This window comes from Leopardus geoffroyi, chromosome B2 (genome assembly GCF_018350155.1).
Source record: "Leopardus geoffroyi isolate Oge1 chromosome B2, O.geoffroyi_Oge1_pat1.0, whole genome shotgun sequence".
Lineage (NCBI taxonomy): Eukaryota > Metazoa > Chordata > Mammalia > Carnivora > Felidae > Leopardus > Leopardus geoffroyi.
In genome coordinates, this window is record NC_059332.1 from 116,940,265 (window position 1) to 116,958,452 (window position 18,188).

The window sequence follows — 18,188 nt, forward strand, 5'->3', positions numbered from 1 at the left end:
GAAATTCTAACTCTAACAAATATAATACTTCTCTCTGCAGAAGGCCGATGCTGTACGTGTGGTTACATTCACTGGCTGTATGGGAGAAACATACTTTGACAGCAAACCTATAGGGTTATGGAATTTCCGAGAAAAAGAAGGTGACTGCAAAGGATGTACTGTCAGGTTAGTTGAGATGAGGACTCCCCTAAGGTCTGGTCTGTGCTTTACAAAAACTTAATTTTATTGTGCGATATTCTGTTATCACGTGGATGATATGGAGCGGGTTGGAAGGGATCGTGACCAGAGGTGACTTACCATGAAGCTGATAAAAGGTCAAATCCTTTCACCCATTTGGGCGAATGGGAGGTGCCTTGGTGGTACTTTAACTGGTCATGTGTGTTTGTAAAATCTACAGGGCAAGGTATTTTAACCTCAGTCAGTTAAGACTACTGTCTCTTTCCACTCCAACCACCCTTCATGTCTGGCACCAGGAGGTTTTGCATATCTGTAGCTATGCTGTCATCATAATTTCTTTTTTCTTAAAGAAAGCTTTCCCTGAACTTGTTAAGCTTCAGGCTTCACAGAGCTTGGACACACTCCACTTACGTTTACAACAAAATGGAGAACCCTGGTACAAATTGATCTCCGACAGGATTTTCCAAATGACACATAGGGTCCTCTGTGTGTTTCGAGTGGAAACCCATTGGACTTGAAGATTCTGCTTAAGTGGAGATGGATAAGAAGGGGCCAAGACAGGATAGGAGAAAGTGCCATAATACACATCACCAATTACAACATAGACGTTAGGGTGTAGGAATTTATTTATTTATTTACTTATTTACTTACTTATTTATTTTAATGCCTATTTATTTATTTATTTTAATGTTTATTATTTTTGAGAGACAGAGAGGAAAATAGAGAGAAAAAGAGACAAGGAGGGAGAAAGAATCCCAAGCAGGCTCCATGCTGTCAGCACAGAGCCTGATGTAGGTCTCGATCCCACAAACCCATGAGATGGTGACCTGAGCCGAAATCAAGAGTAGGACCTCAACTGACTGAGCCACCCAAGTGCCCCAGAGTGTAGGAATTTTAAATTTTTAACAAGCATACAAAAGCATGTATAGAGAATAGATATTCTTATATATACCTGAATAGAGGATATAAAACAATGAGCTAAAAGTGGAGGATTTCTCAGCATAAATAACTTAGAGCCCGACAATCAAGTGAGCCTATTAAAACTATAAAATTTAAGTTAAATACCTAGAAGCTTAATATACACACATAGCAGCTCAATATCACTAGGTGCTAAGTGGTTCATACTTTTAATTTCCAATTGGAAGGGAACATGCACATTGCCAGGACCCAGATTCCCCATCAGAATAGCAGACTACCATTTTCGTCTTAACATCATGCACTTGTCAATGCAGAACTGAGGGTAGTTTAAAACCCTAACCCATTCATAGTTTAAAGTGGCTGGGTGAATAATCTTCAACAAAATCTAACATGTAATGTTTTCTGTAAAATGTTTTTAATACAACAAAGACAATGAGGCTCACATTAACATTCCTCTACTCACAAATTAACACCAACTTTTCCCTAAACATTTTTTTGTTAAATTTGTAAAAAGGATTCTCAAAAGCCTATCATCAACAATTGTCCATTCAATGCAGTACATATAATGTGTTAAGATTATAACATGCAAATTATAAATTCTGCAAAGATCTTGTGCCTTTAGTATATAAAATATTATATGAATTTATATAATTATAATAGTGTGTTAGACTTCTTCATGGAGGAGGTAACATTTGAGGTGGGCCTTGCCCTGGAGTAAGAGTCCGAAGGAGGAGCTGGCAGATAGTAGGTAAAGAGCATTCTAGTTCCAGGGACCAGGGACAGCAAAGGCTGGAAAGCCAGAGTGTTCTTAGGAAGGGACAAGTAGGGGCGCCTGGGTGGCTCAGTCAGTTGAGCGTCCGACTTCGGCTCAGGTCATGATCTCATGATCTGTGAGTTCGAGCCCCGCCTTGGGCTCTGTGCTGACAGCTCAGAGCCTGGAGCCTGCTTCAGATTCTGTGTCTCCCTCTCTCTCTGACCCTCCCCCATTCACGCTGTCTCTCCCTGTCTCAAAAATAAAATAAATGTTAAAAAAATTATTTTAAATAAAAAAATAAAAAAATAAAAAAAAAAGGAAGGGACAAGTAAACTCTGTTCTGCTTTACAAGTATGAATTTACTCAGGCAAGATTGGCAAATGGGAGAATGATATCAGTAAGGTGTGGAAGTCATATAAGTTTTGGACAGAGTTCTTTCCAGGGCCACCTGGGTGGCTCAGAGTCCGACTCTTGGTTTTGGCTCAGGTCATGATCTCACAGTGTGTGATTTTGACCCCTGTGTCAGGCTTCGTGCTGACAGTGCAGAGCCTGCGTGGCATTCTCTCTCTTTTCCTCTCTCTCTGCCCTCCTCCCCTGCTTATGCTCTCTCTCTCTCAAAAGAATAAATAAACTTTAAAACAAAAAGTTCTTCCCAGCATGTAAAGGTTTTGCACGACTGAGTAAAGGCAGCTGAATGTTAAGTCTACCCATGAACTTGCCCTTGGTTTGGCCAAGCACTCTGTCTTGGAAGTTCTCCCCCTCCAGCATTGTGCCTTTTTGCCCCGTCTGTCACTCAGCACCGTCAACCCTTCCTTACGTTCCTCCTTGCCATCAAATGACTTTCACCTATTCCTTTTAAGGTATAGTTTTATATTTACTGAAATAATTCTTCATTTTAAGTATTATAACATAGCTTTTTGAACTAGGCTAATATTTTGATCAATATTGTTATTTTTGTGAGCACTCTGATTATAAAGTTGCATAAGTTTTGAGTGACCCTGCACCAACCCTATTTTTCTGTAAGTCTTGGTATTTGTAGGAATAATTTTTATAGAACTCCCAGTGCCTGGTAGTGTTTTATTTTCAAGAGAACACATATATTTTAACATAAATACCAATCATTCCAGATTTAGACCAGAAACGATTATATGTGGGAGATGTAAAAGCTGAGGCTGTGAGACGTAGACTGAGAACATTTTATAGATCTTAGAATGTCCATTTTAGGAATGTTCATTTATTCAGTAGTCAGTAAAAGGATACAATTGTTATGCTTTAGAAAGAATTATCAAAAAGAAAAGAAAAGAGAAAAGAAAAGAAAGAGTCTGCCAGGACTATTAAAAAAAAAGTATCTTATTTTTCTTAAACTTCTAAAAATCACATTAAAATTAAAATAGAAAAAAAACTGTTACAAATATAATATATTAACTGAATATTGAAACAATGATGAAATGTTAATGTCCTAAACCCCAATATACTTGTAGTTTTATAGTTAACAAGTTACATGTGGAAGAGTGTGTCTGTTCCAAATAGAATAAATAATTAGTCCTTAATAAATTGACCAGACATCAAAGTTCAAAAGAGAAACAAAAGGCAAGTTAAGAAGCTTAACCTATGTTAATTATAAGAAAAAAAATAGTTACTTTTCCTGGTAAATATTCAATGAGTAAGAACACTCCAGTATAATGTTAGTTGTTGAAGTATTATAGACTACACCTGGAAGGATTCGTTTTTCCCCCATCTCAAAGTCACCAATCTAAAGCCAGGCTTACCTAGGTTTGGCCAATAAGTTCCGGGCTGATCTACATCTGTAGGTTTAGAGGTTCTCAGCACAAAACCCTCCCCTGCAGAGTTGCCTTTTACTTGAATAGGGGAATCCTCTAAAGGAATGGAGTAGTAATAGGCCTTAGAAATCATTCACTGATCTAACCCTTTTATCTCAAGGTGACACCTGAAGGGTTAGGGGACTTGTAGCAGGTCCTCACATCAGATTCAAAGGTACCTGCCATTTACTTTGCTATTTTTTTAATTGATATTGAAGGAATTAATAGATTAAGGACATAAGGGTATGAGAGTATAAATATCCCAGAGTTCTTAAACAGCAACAAAAAAAATGTGATATATTTTTTCTTCTAATACTTGTTCTGTGTAGTGAGGCTTTATGTTTTTGTTTATTTGTTTAAATTATAAGTGCCAGGGCATTGGCTCAAAGCATCCAGAAAACTGTCAACAGTGACCCACCCACCCCCCCACCCCCCCACCGCCAACACTTTTCAGGACTGTCAATGGTAGCATGGCAGCTTTATTTTTTTTTTTTAATTTTTTTTTCAACGTTTATTTATTTTTGGGACAGAGAGAGACAGAGCATGAACGGGGGAGGGGCAGAGAGAGAGGGAGACACAGAATCGGAAACAGGCTCCAGGCTCTGAGCCATCAGCCAGCATGGCAGCTTTAATGCAAAACCCTAGGCTTCAAGAACTCAAGGAACTTCTCCTTACTAGATTCTACACAACAGTCTCTTATCTCTAATGCAGGGCTCCAGAAATTAGCAGGCTTGTTGTAATGATGAAGAAAGGCCCAATCATAGCCAATTTATTCACTACCAATTATACTGTTTATTAATAGACTAATTTAGCTCCTCATACTTTTAGTTAACACTTTGCTGGAGTATTGAAAAGCATCTTTTAAGTTTACATTAGGAAAAAAATGTATGACATCATCTGTCTTATTCTAAATTAGATATAACTTATAATTACAAAGGCCTGACCATGCAAGACACAGTAAAGACTCTTCCCTTCTTTTTTGCCTTCATTTTTATTTCTCTCTGGTCCAGGAACAGAGAGAAAGCCACCTCAACTAAAATATGTAACAGTTCTTCTTTCACAAGCCAATTAATGTTTGTACACTGCTGGTTTTATCATTAGCCAAGATTTCGTGCAAATAATATTCTAGACTCTGGTTATTTTACAATGACATTGCTATAATATTTCTCAATATCTCCCCTCTATCCTCAAGTTAATACAGCACTCCAATTTCAGAGATTCAAGCAGATGCTAATATGCCAATATTTAAAGTTTTAAAAAATCTCCACAATTTGAGACTTAATCTGTAACACCACCATTAGGTTGATTGATAGATGATAAATAACTTTGCATTTGAAAAAGAAATGATTCCAAGTGTCATATTTGCAAGGATTATCTTAGATATTTCTTAATGATTCAACCAATATTGATAGAATATATACTCTCTGTGAGGCAATTTGCTATACTAAAATCTCTTTCGTTGCACATATGAGATTCTACTTTGAGCTGTGTCATACTAGGTGCCAAGTTTGTGACTGACATAAAGCCTGGCCCATAATCTCTAGCTGGTCTCATATAGCTTGCATTCTAGTGAAGAACACAGAAAAACACACACTGAAATAGATCGAGGCATCCCTTATTGTCTGAATCTAATTTGTCCCAGAAAAACCTATTGGATAGCAATAATTTAGAGAGTAGAGACATTCCATTATGTTTTGTTTTTCTTATAACTGTAAGTTTGTATTTCTGACCACCTTCACCCATTGCGCCCAACCCCCCCATTATGTTATGTATATGAGATATGTAATAACACATTCTCAGTCTATCCAAAACCCCTCCTGTTCACACCACTAAGATACACTTAAATGCCACCATAACTTTCCACCAAGTATTTCAGTAAAACATAAAGCATTTAAAACATCAATAACTTAGTTATTGAACACCAGATAAAGTCCAGGTAAGAGGTGATTGCTACTTGGTCTAGAATGGTGGCAGTAGAGGTGGAGAGAAATAGAAGGATTGAAGACTTATTTGGGATGGTTTCTGTCCTAGAACAGCTCACAATTGAGTCTCAGAAGACAATTTGATGTATTGAATACTGATGGATGAAACAGATATTGATTCATGCGAAATGTCTCTCTTCAGTCCTCAGGTAGAAGATAGTGAGGGGACTATTCAGTTTGATGGAGAAGGGTACGCATTGGTCAGCCGCCCCATTCGTTGGTACCCCAACATCTCAACTGTCATGTTCAAGTTCAGGACATTTTCTTCAAGTGCTCTCCTGATGTACCTTGCCACACAAGACCTGGTAAAGACATGCACAGCTGATTTTCCATGATTGATCATTTGTTTGCCTCTTTCCGTAGGATTCCAATACAATTATCAGTTATTGTTAAATTATCAATTATTATTCAAAGAATTCAGGGATGGCTGTGTGACAGCCAAGAGTGGGTGATGCAGATAGAACTTATATTTTTTCATTGATAAATTCAATTGCAGATGCAATATAATTATTACTTATTTTCAATATAGTTCCCTATATAATCCTTTAAGAGAAGCACCCAGTAAAGATTCTTGCAGTATGGAATCATGCAGCAGCAAAACTACTGCTTTAGTCTTCTAAACACCTAAGCTGAAAGGTGATACTAAATGTCCTCCTTGTTTTTCTAAGTTAATATCTCTTAGTAAATTCTTCCAGGGAACATATCTTTTAGTTGGCTTAATATGTTTTCATAGGAACCTCCTTTATTCTTCTGTCATAAAAGGATATGCCCTAGTAATTGGTTGTCACCATTGACACCATGATACCACACCCACCAACATTCACATAATACTAGTACCAGTTCTGATTCTAAAATGGATGTCACTTACCGATCAACACATTTAGTGACTTAGCCATAAGGCCCTATTATAAACCCCACAAAGAAAGTGAATACTCATGTTTCGCTGTGTATCTAATCACTGCTGTATTTTTACTTCATCATAGAAAGATTTCATGAGTGTAGAACTCACTGATGGGCATGTAAAAGTCAGCTATGATCTGGGTTCAGGAATGGCTTCCGTTGTCAGCAATCAAAACCATAATGATGGGAAATGGAAATCCTTCACCCTGTCAAGAATTCAGAAACAAGGTGAGTTTCTATGGTAATAATGCACTGTGAGCCTTAATCATGCTATCCAACGTTCCCATGTATCTAATCATGAGGAAGACCCTGTCTGTAATTTTAGGTACTCACAAATTCTGTGAAAATCGGATACACTCATCTCTTTGGCTTAGATGATAGGTGACTTGAGTTACACATGACTGATTGAAGAGGCAAATGGTTCTCTGTCATTTTCTTTGAACATTGAAAGCTTAATTTGAAAACATCAAACTATCTTACAACTTGTAAAATTATATCCTGTAGTAGGTTTGAAAAGGTTGTGTGCTTGTCTTTCCTTCTTATTTTACCAAGATGTTTCCTTTAGAGCAACTCACATGTGCAATTTGTAGGGGTGGTCGCACAGTTACCAGTTCTTTGCTTTTTAGAAAGGCCAAATATTTGTATGTGTGCAAGTAAATAATCAAATAACAATAATGTAACCTCTTTATAGTTCAGGAACTCTTTCAACATTTTTTTCATTTGCTGATTTGAGCGGGTATTTTGTTCTGGTGTTAGAGAAAGGGAAACATAGGCTCAAACTTACATGTGGTCAGAGACGTATATATGTAAGATCTCATAAGCAAGATAGAAATCCAAGTCTCTTAGGTCTTAGTGTGCTGCTACTATTATTTAAGTATAATTCCCCTCACTCTGTGTACTATAGCATTACCAATATCTGCAAATGGAACTTTGATACTTCTGTTTATAAAATTAAACCTAATTAGTTTTCATTGTGCCAATGTGATATGTCATGAGAATTTCGGTTTAACTTTGCACCATTCTTCATTCCTGTGTTTAACAAATATCTGGCAAGCACACACCGCGTAAGAACTGCATAAGAATTGCGTAAGAACTGAGTGAGGTCTGTCACAAGTCCCTGCCTTCAAGGAACTTGCACTCTAATGGGGGAGATAGGCAAGTAAATCAATGGTGAGAAAAGCTAATTGCTGTGTCAAAATAGGTATAGTAGATGGAGGTGCCTGGGTGGCTCAGTCGGCTAAGCGTCCAGCTCTTGATTTTGGCCAAGGTCATGATCTCAAGGTTCATGATTTCAACCTGGGAGTCAGGCTCCGCGCGGACAGTGAGGAGCCTGCTTGTATTCTTTTCTTTCTCTGCGCCTCCCCCGCTTGCATGTTCTCTCTCGCTCTCTCAAAAATAAATAAATGAACTTAAAAAAAAAAAAAGTATAGTAGGCAAGGAATCTCAGGAGAGAGATGTTTAAGTCACACAGAGAGGTTGGCGAATGCCCTGAGGCACAAGCAGGAGTTGAGAACTTCACTGGATGGACAGCACCTTTGGACACTTCAGAGAGGTGAATGTTGTGTGAGAGCCTAGAGGCCTCAGAGAGCATCATACGTCATCAGACATCAGTTTCCAGTTGCTCTTCCTTGTAATATGGAGGTCTGGAGAAACTCCTCAGTCGGAACAAAACCTGGCTTGTGCTTATATAAGTTGGAGTACTGCCGTATACATTTTTCCAGCATAAAAGAGGCACAGGGCACATTTGCATGGGGGAGGCTCTGCATAATACTTAAGAAGAGTGTTTTACTCTGTTTGACCCAACATTTCCCAAACTTCTACGATCACTAAAATCTTTCCATTCATGCAAGACTAGCATTCTGCTGAACACGCTTTGGGAAAGGCTTTAGTTAATGTCGAGGAGCAAGAATTTCCCATCCCTTTCTGGGTCCTTCTAGCTGGACCTAAGAATCAAATTGACATGAGACAGATTAACAGGACAAAATCCGATTTGACCGTGTACATGCAGGGAATCCACACACACATGGAAATTCCAAAGACAGGCAAAATGAGGTATATGTGTCATTGTGAACTGAGAAGAAGGTAGGGGTCTGGGACTTCAAAAGGAAGAATGCAATTTACAGGAAGATAAAAAGAAAGGGCGGGGGAGGGGGTAAATGTTTCCTGAATAAATGTTTGTTGAGCCACTCAGAAACAATGCCACACAGAGGACTTTGATCAGACAGGCCTTGCTAGGTTCCTCTCTCTGTCAACTACACCTAGTTCACAGTGCAATGTCATTATCTGTGGTGATAGTGCCCTTCCGGGAGCAGGTCCTCTATCTAAATTCTTCTAGGCAGTTGTGGGGGAGGGAAAGGGCTTTTCCTGAATCAACCGGGTTTTGGTTGCTTTTTTCCTACAAGTATTGATTTAAATTCCAGCTAGATAACATACAGTACAACATTAGTTTCAGGTATAGAACTTAGTCATCACTTACATCCAATACCTGGATGTGAGTACTTGTGCTTATCACAAGTACCTTCCTTAATACCCATCATATAGTTAACCCATTCCCCAACCCACCTCCCTTCCAGTAACCCTCAGTTCTCTACAGTTAAGAGTCTGTTTTATGGTTTATCTTTTTCCCCTTTGTTCCTTTGTTTCTTAAATTCCACATATGAATGAAATCATATGGTATTTGTCTCTCTCATATGGTATTTGACTGACTTATTTCACTTCGCATAATACACTCTAGCTCCATCCACATCACTGCGAATGGTTTTGATTGTTTAAAAAAAAATTAAATGTGTTTATTTTTGAGAGAGACAGAGAGAGGAAGAGAGAGAGCGTGTGCACCAGCGTAGGAGGGGCAGAGAGAAAGAGGCAAAGAGAGAAACCCAAGCGGGCTCTGTGCTGACAGCACAAAGCCTGACATGAGGCTTACTCCCACGAACTATGAGATCATTCCCTGAGTCAAACTCAAGATTCAGACATTTAACCAACTGAGCCACCCAGGAGCCCTGGTTTTGATTGCTTTTTAGCTCACACTAGTCTTCGTATATAAGTGGCTCATCTTGGAGTAGCCTGCTATAGTTACTATAGCTACTATAGTTATAGTATACAGTTGGCCACTATAGTTGCTACAAGTAAATCCATAGCCTAACAGGATGTATGTTGCCAAAAAATTCATGAAATGAGGCTAGAGAGATAACAGATCCAGTTCATAAAAGGCCTTATGAATTTCAACTTTATCCTAAAAGCTGTAGGGAACTACTAAGAGTTTTAATCGAAAATGTGACACCATCAGATGTGTGCTTTAGTAAAGTTCCCACGGAAAACTTTAAAGGGTAGATATCTGACAGTTTCAGGGGCTGCTGCAGTCCGCAGTAAACCAGGTGAACAGTGAGGAGAATGAAAGCATAAGAATGGAGAGGAAAGAGTAGAAATGAAAGATGTCAAGCATTTTAAAATCAAGGAGCTTTATTTATGATATACTCAACATGGAGGCTAAATATTTTAAAAAGGGACATCAAGAATAATTCCTTTCTTTTTCTTAAACAACAAAACATATTTTAGTGCCATGTACCAAGCTATTGGATACAAAAAAAAAAAAAAAAAGGATAGGTTTTCTAGAAAAGGTGCTGGGTTCTATTTTGGACATATTGTATGAAAGGTACTCTTAATATCTTGAGTAGCCTAGGGAAGCTGTGTAATTGGCAGGCAATCAGTTATGTGTACCTGAGGTTTCGCAGAGCTCTAGGAGAGATGGGCAGCTTGGAGTCATTATCATGTCATTAATAGTTGTAGCTGAATAGAGATGAGAAAAACCACGCAGTCATTTCTAGAGTGAGAGGATCCAAAGCCCTGAAGCAAACAGCAGTGTCGAAGGGATATAATAAAGGCAGACTCCACAAAGGAGGCTGTAAAGAAATAATCCGAGAAAGGAGAAATAAGGAAGAGAAATTTTCAGAAGATCAAACTGAAGGCAGAGTGACCAATTAGGTTCAATAATAGTCCAGGCAGGAGATGTATGATGGCTTGAAATAAGAGCTACAGTGGAATTTGACACTAGAGAAATGCAAAATAAATCCACAGTGTGATACCATCGTATAGTTATTAGAATGCCTACAGTTACAAAGGCTGAACATACCCAGGGCTGGCAGGAATGGAGAGTAACTGGAGCTCCTATACCCTGCTGAAGAGGATGGAAAATGGGCAGCCGCATTGGTAACTGGGTTGGCAGTTTCTTAATAGGTTAAATATATACCTACTATATGAACCAGCCATTCCACTCCTAAGTATCCACGCAAGACGCATGAGCATATTTCCATACAAAGACCTTTACCAGAATGTCCATAGCGTCTTTCTTTGTGGGCCTCAAAAAACAGAACACTAAATCAGCTGTTAACAGGTTAATAGATATACAAATTGTTATATAGCCCACACAATGGAATACTATTTAGCAATAAAAATAGTGAGCTAGTAATCTGCACACAAAATGGATGGATATCAAAATATTCCTAGTGAAAGAAGGCATACATAAAAAAAGTTATGTCAAATATATAGAAAACACAAATGAACCTACAGTCTCAGAAAACAGATAGAGGCTACATGAGAATTAGGTTGGGTAGGGAGGCACAGGAAGGAAGGATAACAAAGAGGCATAAGGAAACTTTTGGGGTGATGGATATGTTCACTTTTTTTTTGTTTTTAGCCTGGTGATGGTTTCCCAGATGTATACATGTCTAAAAACCTGTTAAAATGTACACTTCAACCATAAGCAACTTCTATTGTGTCAATTATAGTTTGGTAAAACTTTAAAAAAAATAGGGTAGATATTAGAGTTATTTAGGAGATGAAATTAGCAGGGCTCTTGGTTGATTAGATGTGGAATAGCAAGGAGACCGTCAGGATGAGTCTCTAATTTAGGAGATTGGGTGGGGGTCATAGTGCCACCAAATAAATAATAAGGATTTTTGGGTAAAAAGATAATCATTTTGATTTGGAATGTGTTTAGTTTGAAGTACTGATAAGATATACAGATGATTACGTCTCATCTGTTGAATGTGGATTTCTAGGCAAAATCAGGTCCAGACATATATATTTTTGAGTTGTCAACATAAAGTAAGTAGATATAAACTGAGGTTACCTGGATAACTAAAACCCAAGAAGCGGCCAGATGGAGACTCATTAGGGAACATAACACTTCAGAAATATTCAAAGAAATAAGTCCCAAAGAAGGAAATCATGAATGAGGTTTGAAAGGTACAAGAACCTGGAGAAAGGTTGTCTGTCACTAGGAAAGCTAAAAGAGGCAATTTCCTAGAAGGAAGGAAATGTTAACATCAAAAACTGCATAGACGTGGATTAAGATAAGGACCAAAAGACCCTACTGAGTTTGGATGTAGGGAGGTCCCTGCAGATCTGAGAACAACTGAAATCCAAGGAGTAGTGGGATCAGAATTGAAATAAGCCTTCAGCAATGTGGGTCATCCCTCCTTTTCAGTGACCAGATTAGTTGTTTATGTGAATTATTCTCAACTAGTTTATAAATGCACCCTCCCTTGAAATAGAGACACACTCTTTCAGGTGGCATTCCCCACCTTGCCTTGACAGTCACTTAGTAGAACCACAGTCACCACTAGAAGTGTGTCATGTCCCTGAAGTACACTGATATAAACACAAGATTGAGAACAATCATTTCGATTTCAACCTAAGAGAGAGAAGAGAGGAATTGCCAAAGTAACAATTCATTTGCCACAACTCAGCATTGATTATAAAATACTTGCTAAGCCCCTACTCTTTGTCTCGTATTTAATAAAACCCTTATTTCCCTGCTTACCCATAAATGATGTCTGGACTCATCAACTCTGAAATTTTATGTTAATAGCTATTCTGTAAGGGAAAGAAATAGGGCAGGACATGAAAGCAAGTGTTAGCATTTCATAGCGGAACCCACTTCATTGCTATCACTCATGAAGGAGAGAGTAAAGCTCTTCCTTTAACTCAGTAAAAATGTGCTGCCCTATGCCTCTCTGCTGGAGTTAACACTTGGGCCAGTGAGTTTCAATTCAATGTCTTTCTGCTCTTTAATCAGTTTTTCTTAGAATGGTTTCTAAAAATGCATATATTCATTCAGGGATACGGAGGAAAACTACCTCCAGTCAGTGGCTTGCCTGTGATAGAGAGGGAGAATTTCATTTTCACAGACACCATTAAAATATGCACCCGATCTGTGGAAAGAGGCTATTTTCATGTTCCAGTCAACAGCTCCATATGAAAACTTCTTTGCTGATCTGGATAAAAAGGAATGTGCATGGAAAGTCTTAAAAATGGTTTTATATATATATATTTTTTTATTTTAGCCACCAGTCTGGTCAAAAAGTTATATGTGTATAAAATTAATATGGTATATGAAAGTAATTCAGTTTTTATATTTTGACTTGCTGAATATTTTTAATAGGACAGTTAGTATTTTTTATTGTCTGTTTATTTTGAAAAAACTCTGCTTTAAGGATTAGAGGTATTAATAGGTTTGGTATTTCTTTTGATCATGTTTTAAATTTTATTTATTTATTTTGAGAGAGAGAAAGAGAGAGGGAGAGAGAGAATCCCAAGTAGGCTCTATACAGGGCTCGAACTCTCAAACCCTGAAACCATGACCTGAGCCAAAGCCAAGAGTCGGAGACCCAACTGACTGAGCCACCTAGTATCTCTGTCATTATTTAATAGGGCAATTATGTTTGTTTTTATTGAAGATACTTCCTTTTGGAATGGAAGGGCTACAGATGACAATGGAATTTTAGAGTTTGGTATTTTTCTTTGTTTTTCAAAAAAGTACTGTTCTAAAAGTGATGAGTTCAGGGAAAATAAGAATGTTCCATGGTCAAATACATTTGAGAAATACTTCTTGCTCTATGTCCCCCAGTTGGAGCATCACATTGAACATTAGTATGTCAGAAGATCTGGGCAGTCGTAAAATTAAAATATATGTTTAATTTGCTTAACCCAATGTTTGTCATATTTATTTGAGCCAGGAACATCCAGGAAACTAGCGTTCCAAAGAATAAACATTTAGAAATGCCCTTATAATCCACTGGTTTCAATAGCCATTTTCAGACCCTTGCTAATTCAGATCCAATATCAGGCGAAGATTTAGAGGCTGAATCTTTCATGTTAATGAACTGATGCCTCAGTATGCATCAAGGGTCCCAAATATATGAAGCAGTTAAAGGCTAGGCCTAAGCAAATATTATGGTGAGAAAGCACATAATTCAGAAAGAGCCTAGCCTCGTCGTCAGAATGAAGGGGAGAAAATCAATGAGATAAGGGGTTCCCATCTGCTTTCTGAACAAAACAGACTAAACAGAGAAGTCCCTCTCTTCTTTCCTTTGTCAGGCTATTATTTTTAAGCCCTCTTTGTGGATAGTTTAATACTTTATTTTATTGATGTCATTGCTTCTGCAATTATTCAATAGATATACGTGGTCCAAATGCTTGGGAAAGTCGATGTTAATTTGAGAATTAAAGTAAATTTATCTTGAAGTAACAGTGATAATACAGACATGGTTCGTCTCGCTCAAGTAAGACTTTCTCTCTCCTTTACAGCCAACATATCAATTGTAGATATAGATACTAACCAGGAGGAGAACCTAGCAACTTTATCTTCTGGAAACAACTTTGGTCTTGACTTGAAAGCAGATGACAAAATATATTTTGGTGGTCTGCCAACACTGAGAAACTTGAGGTAATGTAGTGTATATTTAGAGCTAAGGATTAAGTTTTAATTAAATGGCCACCCTGATCACTGGAGTTCTGCAGTTTAATTACAACAGGAATGTCGCATAACCTTTAGTTGCAGAAAGGCTTAATTAAAAAAAAAATCATGTTACATGTTAGAACAACACCAGGATTTAGACGCCCAAGGATTAATTGGATATCTTTGTTGAAGAGATGGATGGAAATCACTATTTCCCTCATATTCACCTGATGAAAAGAATTGTAAAAGTAATTAAAGGTGGAAACTAGAGTTGAATGTGCGTCTTGTAATTGCTCTTCTCCTCGCACATTCACTGCAGATCATGGGACACTGAGATTGCTTAGTGTTCTAAAAATCAGTCAGTGTTCCAGAATACTGTGAGTATAACCTATTTTGTTGCTAAGCATTAGCATACTAATGCTATGTTGGAGCTTTCCCATATGTCTAATGCTAAAGCTGTATTAGTTTTTCTTGTGTCCTTGCCAACGTTTTTTTTAATTTCACACATGTTTTTTAGATAGCAGGATGGAGAGATATAATTAACTCATAGTTTAGTTCAAAAAATAAACTCAAGAAACTAAAAAAATCTCAGGAAATATTTCATGTGTATTTAATTAATTTACTGCTTGTTATAAAACATCTCATAAGAAAAAAGTTATAAAGCACTTGGTGCTCAATAAATGTTAATTGAGTTTAATTAGAACGGAATGAATTGACTTGGTTAAACCGTAAGAACTTACTATAAATACAGACTACCTCGTTTTTAATTTTTGTTTTGTTTAGTTGGCTTGTTAGTTTTTAATGGTTATAAAAGTCCTATCTCGGTGTTTCTTCTCTTATTTTTTTTTAAGTTTATTTATTTTGGAGAGAGAGACAGTGTGAGTGAGGGAGAAGTGGAGAGAAAGGGAGAGAGAGAGAGAGAGAGAGAGAGAGAGAGAGAGAATCCCAAGCAGGCTCTGCACTGACAGTGTGGTGGCTTGAACTCGTGAACCATGAGATCATGACCTGAGCCAAAACCAGGAGTCAGACACTTAACTGACTGAGCCACCCAGGCACCCCTTGGTGTGTCTTCTCTTAAAAGACGCATTGTGATTGGAGGGATTCTCAGAATAACTGAGAAATATGGTAGTCAGTTGTTTTTGAATTTCCCAAATGAGCAGTGCAATTTCAATCTCGTTTTATGATAGCTAGCATACAGACTGAGTTTTACTCTTCTCCCTGTACCTAAATTCATGGACCAAGCAACTAAATACCAGCCTTTCAAGAGTATACGTTGATAAGCTTCATGGGGCTTCATTCTGCATTCATCCACATTACGATATACTTGTGTTAAGCATGTACACTTACAGTGTCTGGTCAGAAAAACTCATTGCAGATCAAATGCGTTTGGACTGTGACATAGTCATTACTCAAATATCTGTTATTGTCAAGTGTTTGCTGAGATTCTGCTATGTGCCAGGCACTGTATAAATACAGATCCGACAGTCGCTTCAGGCTAAGACTTATTTTGCAAGATCATTAACTAAATTCCCTATGAGTGAATTAAATATAGCCAAAATAAGGCTATCAAGATGTAGCTTTATGTATTCTAGGGATGACTTGGTTTTAATTACCATAAAGTGATTTTAGGAATTATCTATAAAGGTATATTTGTTAGCTATATTGAGATAGGTTTATACATTTGCTTTCAGACTGCATATTTAATAAATCTGTGTCACTAAAATGTTTTTACTTGCTCAGTACAGCATTTTATAATTATGGTATTTCTATGGTAAGGTACATTATTCCCATACAATCTTTAGACATATATCTGTGAGTAAGCAAGGAGCTTTGCATTCTTAGTTTGCTGTTACTTTGCCCACAGACAGGATCTTAATATGGTAAAGTTCAAAAGATGAGGTAAACATAAATTATTTTTACATATATTAAGTTCAAGCTCATCGAGAGGCAATATTTATCAACAACTCATGAATACTACAGCATAGCAATGTTTGCGCATTTTCTCATTCATCAGATAGATTAAAATTAGTATTTTAAATTTGTATTTCAAAATAAACGTTAAAAAAAATTGAAAAAAAAAAGAAAAAGGGGTGCCTGGGTGACTCAGTTGGTTAAGCATCTGACTTCGGTCCAGGTCATGATCTCGCAGTTTGTGAGTTTGAGCCCCACAGCGGGCTCTGTGCTGATGGCTCAGAGTGTGGAGCCTGCTTCGGATTCTGTCTCCCTCTCTCTCTTCCCCTCCCCCACTCATGATCTGTCTCTCTCCCTCAAAAATAAACGTTAAAAATTTTTTTTTGAAAAAAAAAACATTTGTACTTCAAAATAAAAATTTCCCATAGAATAGTGTGGAAAGAAAATGATCATCTTTGGATTCGAATTTCACAGGGGTCAAGGGCATATGTCTGTTTTCTGTTCTGTTGGTTTTTCACATTCCCTTCTTTTTAAGATTGCCATGTGATACTTTTTAAAAAGACTTATGATTAAAGTTTATTGTTTTACTAAATGAAAATGCAATTGCAAGTAAATCGTGTTTGTTTGTTTTTTTTTTTCTCTTCCCTTTGACCTAGTATGAAAGCAAGGTAAAACTTAAATTATGCATGCCTTCTTCAAGTGCATGGGTTGGGTAAATGTGGCTTCTTAGACACAGCAGTGGTGCAGAAGCAGAGCAATACCTATGCAGCTTAATTTGTAGTACATTTCATGAGCAAGTAATACATTCTGAGAGTTTTCGTGCTGCCCTTTACTTACTGAGATGCTGCTGCTCACCCACCGTGAATCGGGCTGCAATTTCACTTATTTCACCAGCTATGAGGACAGATTTGCTCTGCTTCCTTCCTGAACTGCCCACGCACAGTGCCCCCTGGTGCACATATGCAGGAGCACACATGCAAAGGTCAGCTGGTCAGGTTGATGGGCACGAAGTAGCTCTGGGGACAGAGCAGAACGGTCTGTTGGGTTGAACCCTGGACTCCCATCTGTCAAGTACCATGCTGTCTGCTGAACAATCAGCCTGTGCTCCCAAATGCTCACCACTGCCTCGCTGCTTTTTGCAAGCCTGCAAATATGCAAATGTTTACAGGGCCCTTGCACCTCTTTGCAAAGCTGTTTATTTATTGTCATGTTTATTTAGAATTAGCCATGAAGCCAGATAAAAGGAATCTCGGGAAATAATATATTTTAAACCAGTATTTGCCTTAATGGTGACGAAGTTTGTGGACGGTCCCCATAGTTTCCCAGGAGCATTTTAATTCCTGTTTGCAGAAAGACATTAGCATGAAAGCTATGAGCAGCAGGCCTCCGTAAGTGGCTGATCAAACCCCAGCAATGTGCATGGCTGGCACACTCTGGCTAGTGCCTGGTGTTTTGATATTTCAGAGCCTAGCTATGCCACATTTCTGGAAAGGAGATAATATGGCCTAACTTAGCCAAGACATTTTTAAAACAAAGTGTAGACTTCTAACACCAGACACTAGAATGTATAGAAATGAAAGTATATACAAAAAAAATTATCCAAGTTGTTTTATCACAATATAGTTATGAGCCTAGTCATGGTTTTTGCTGGGATGGCTAAAAGGCAAAGGCTGGCTTTCAATGGAAATATATAAAACTCTGGAGTGACACTGTGTAGCTTTGTAATGCTGCCTTTGAGGCAAACAGAGGAAAAGAGGCCTGTGGTTACCATTAGGAATCTGATCACATGTGATTGCTTATCCCCCGTGCTTTTCATAGCATTGAGCCTACTAAATCATCGTGTTTTGAAATAGTTCATTGTGTGTCCATGAAACAGTGAACTATATAACTTGTAGAAGAGACTTACTTTATTGATAGGACCTCTGAAAAATTTGTGATAGAGCAGTCATCCTTTAAAAGAAAATATGGAAGCAAATGAACACTGGGAA

At 37.8% G+C, this 18,188-nt stretch overlaps 1 protein-coding gene across 8 annotated transcripts in view; it reads left to right on the forward strand.

The window, feature by feature from the left end:
• The window catches only part of LAMA2 (laminin subunit alpha 2), a 614,828-nt gene that overhangs the window by 548,429 nt on the left and 48,211 nt on the right, over positions 1-18,188 (forward strand). For 6 of the 8 annotated variants that reach the window (XM_045499528.1, XM_045499530.1, XM_045499533.1 and 3 more), the window contains 5 exons: positions 41-165; positions 5,794-5,956; positions 6,635-6,779; positions 14,139-14,277; positions 16,857-16,868. In XM_045499528.1, coding sequence (XP_045355484.1) covers positions 41-165; positions 5,794-5,956; positions 6,635-6,779; positions 14,139-14,277; positions 16,857-16,868 — 584 coding nt within the window. The remainder of the gene's footprint in view (positions 1-40; positions 166-5,793; positions 5,957-6,634; positions 6,780-14,138; positions 14,278-16,856; positions 16,869-18,188) is intronic. The other 2 variants (XM_045499531.1, XM_045499536.1) reach the window with 1 other exon arrangement.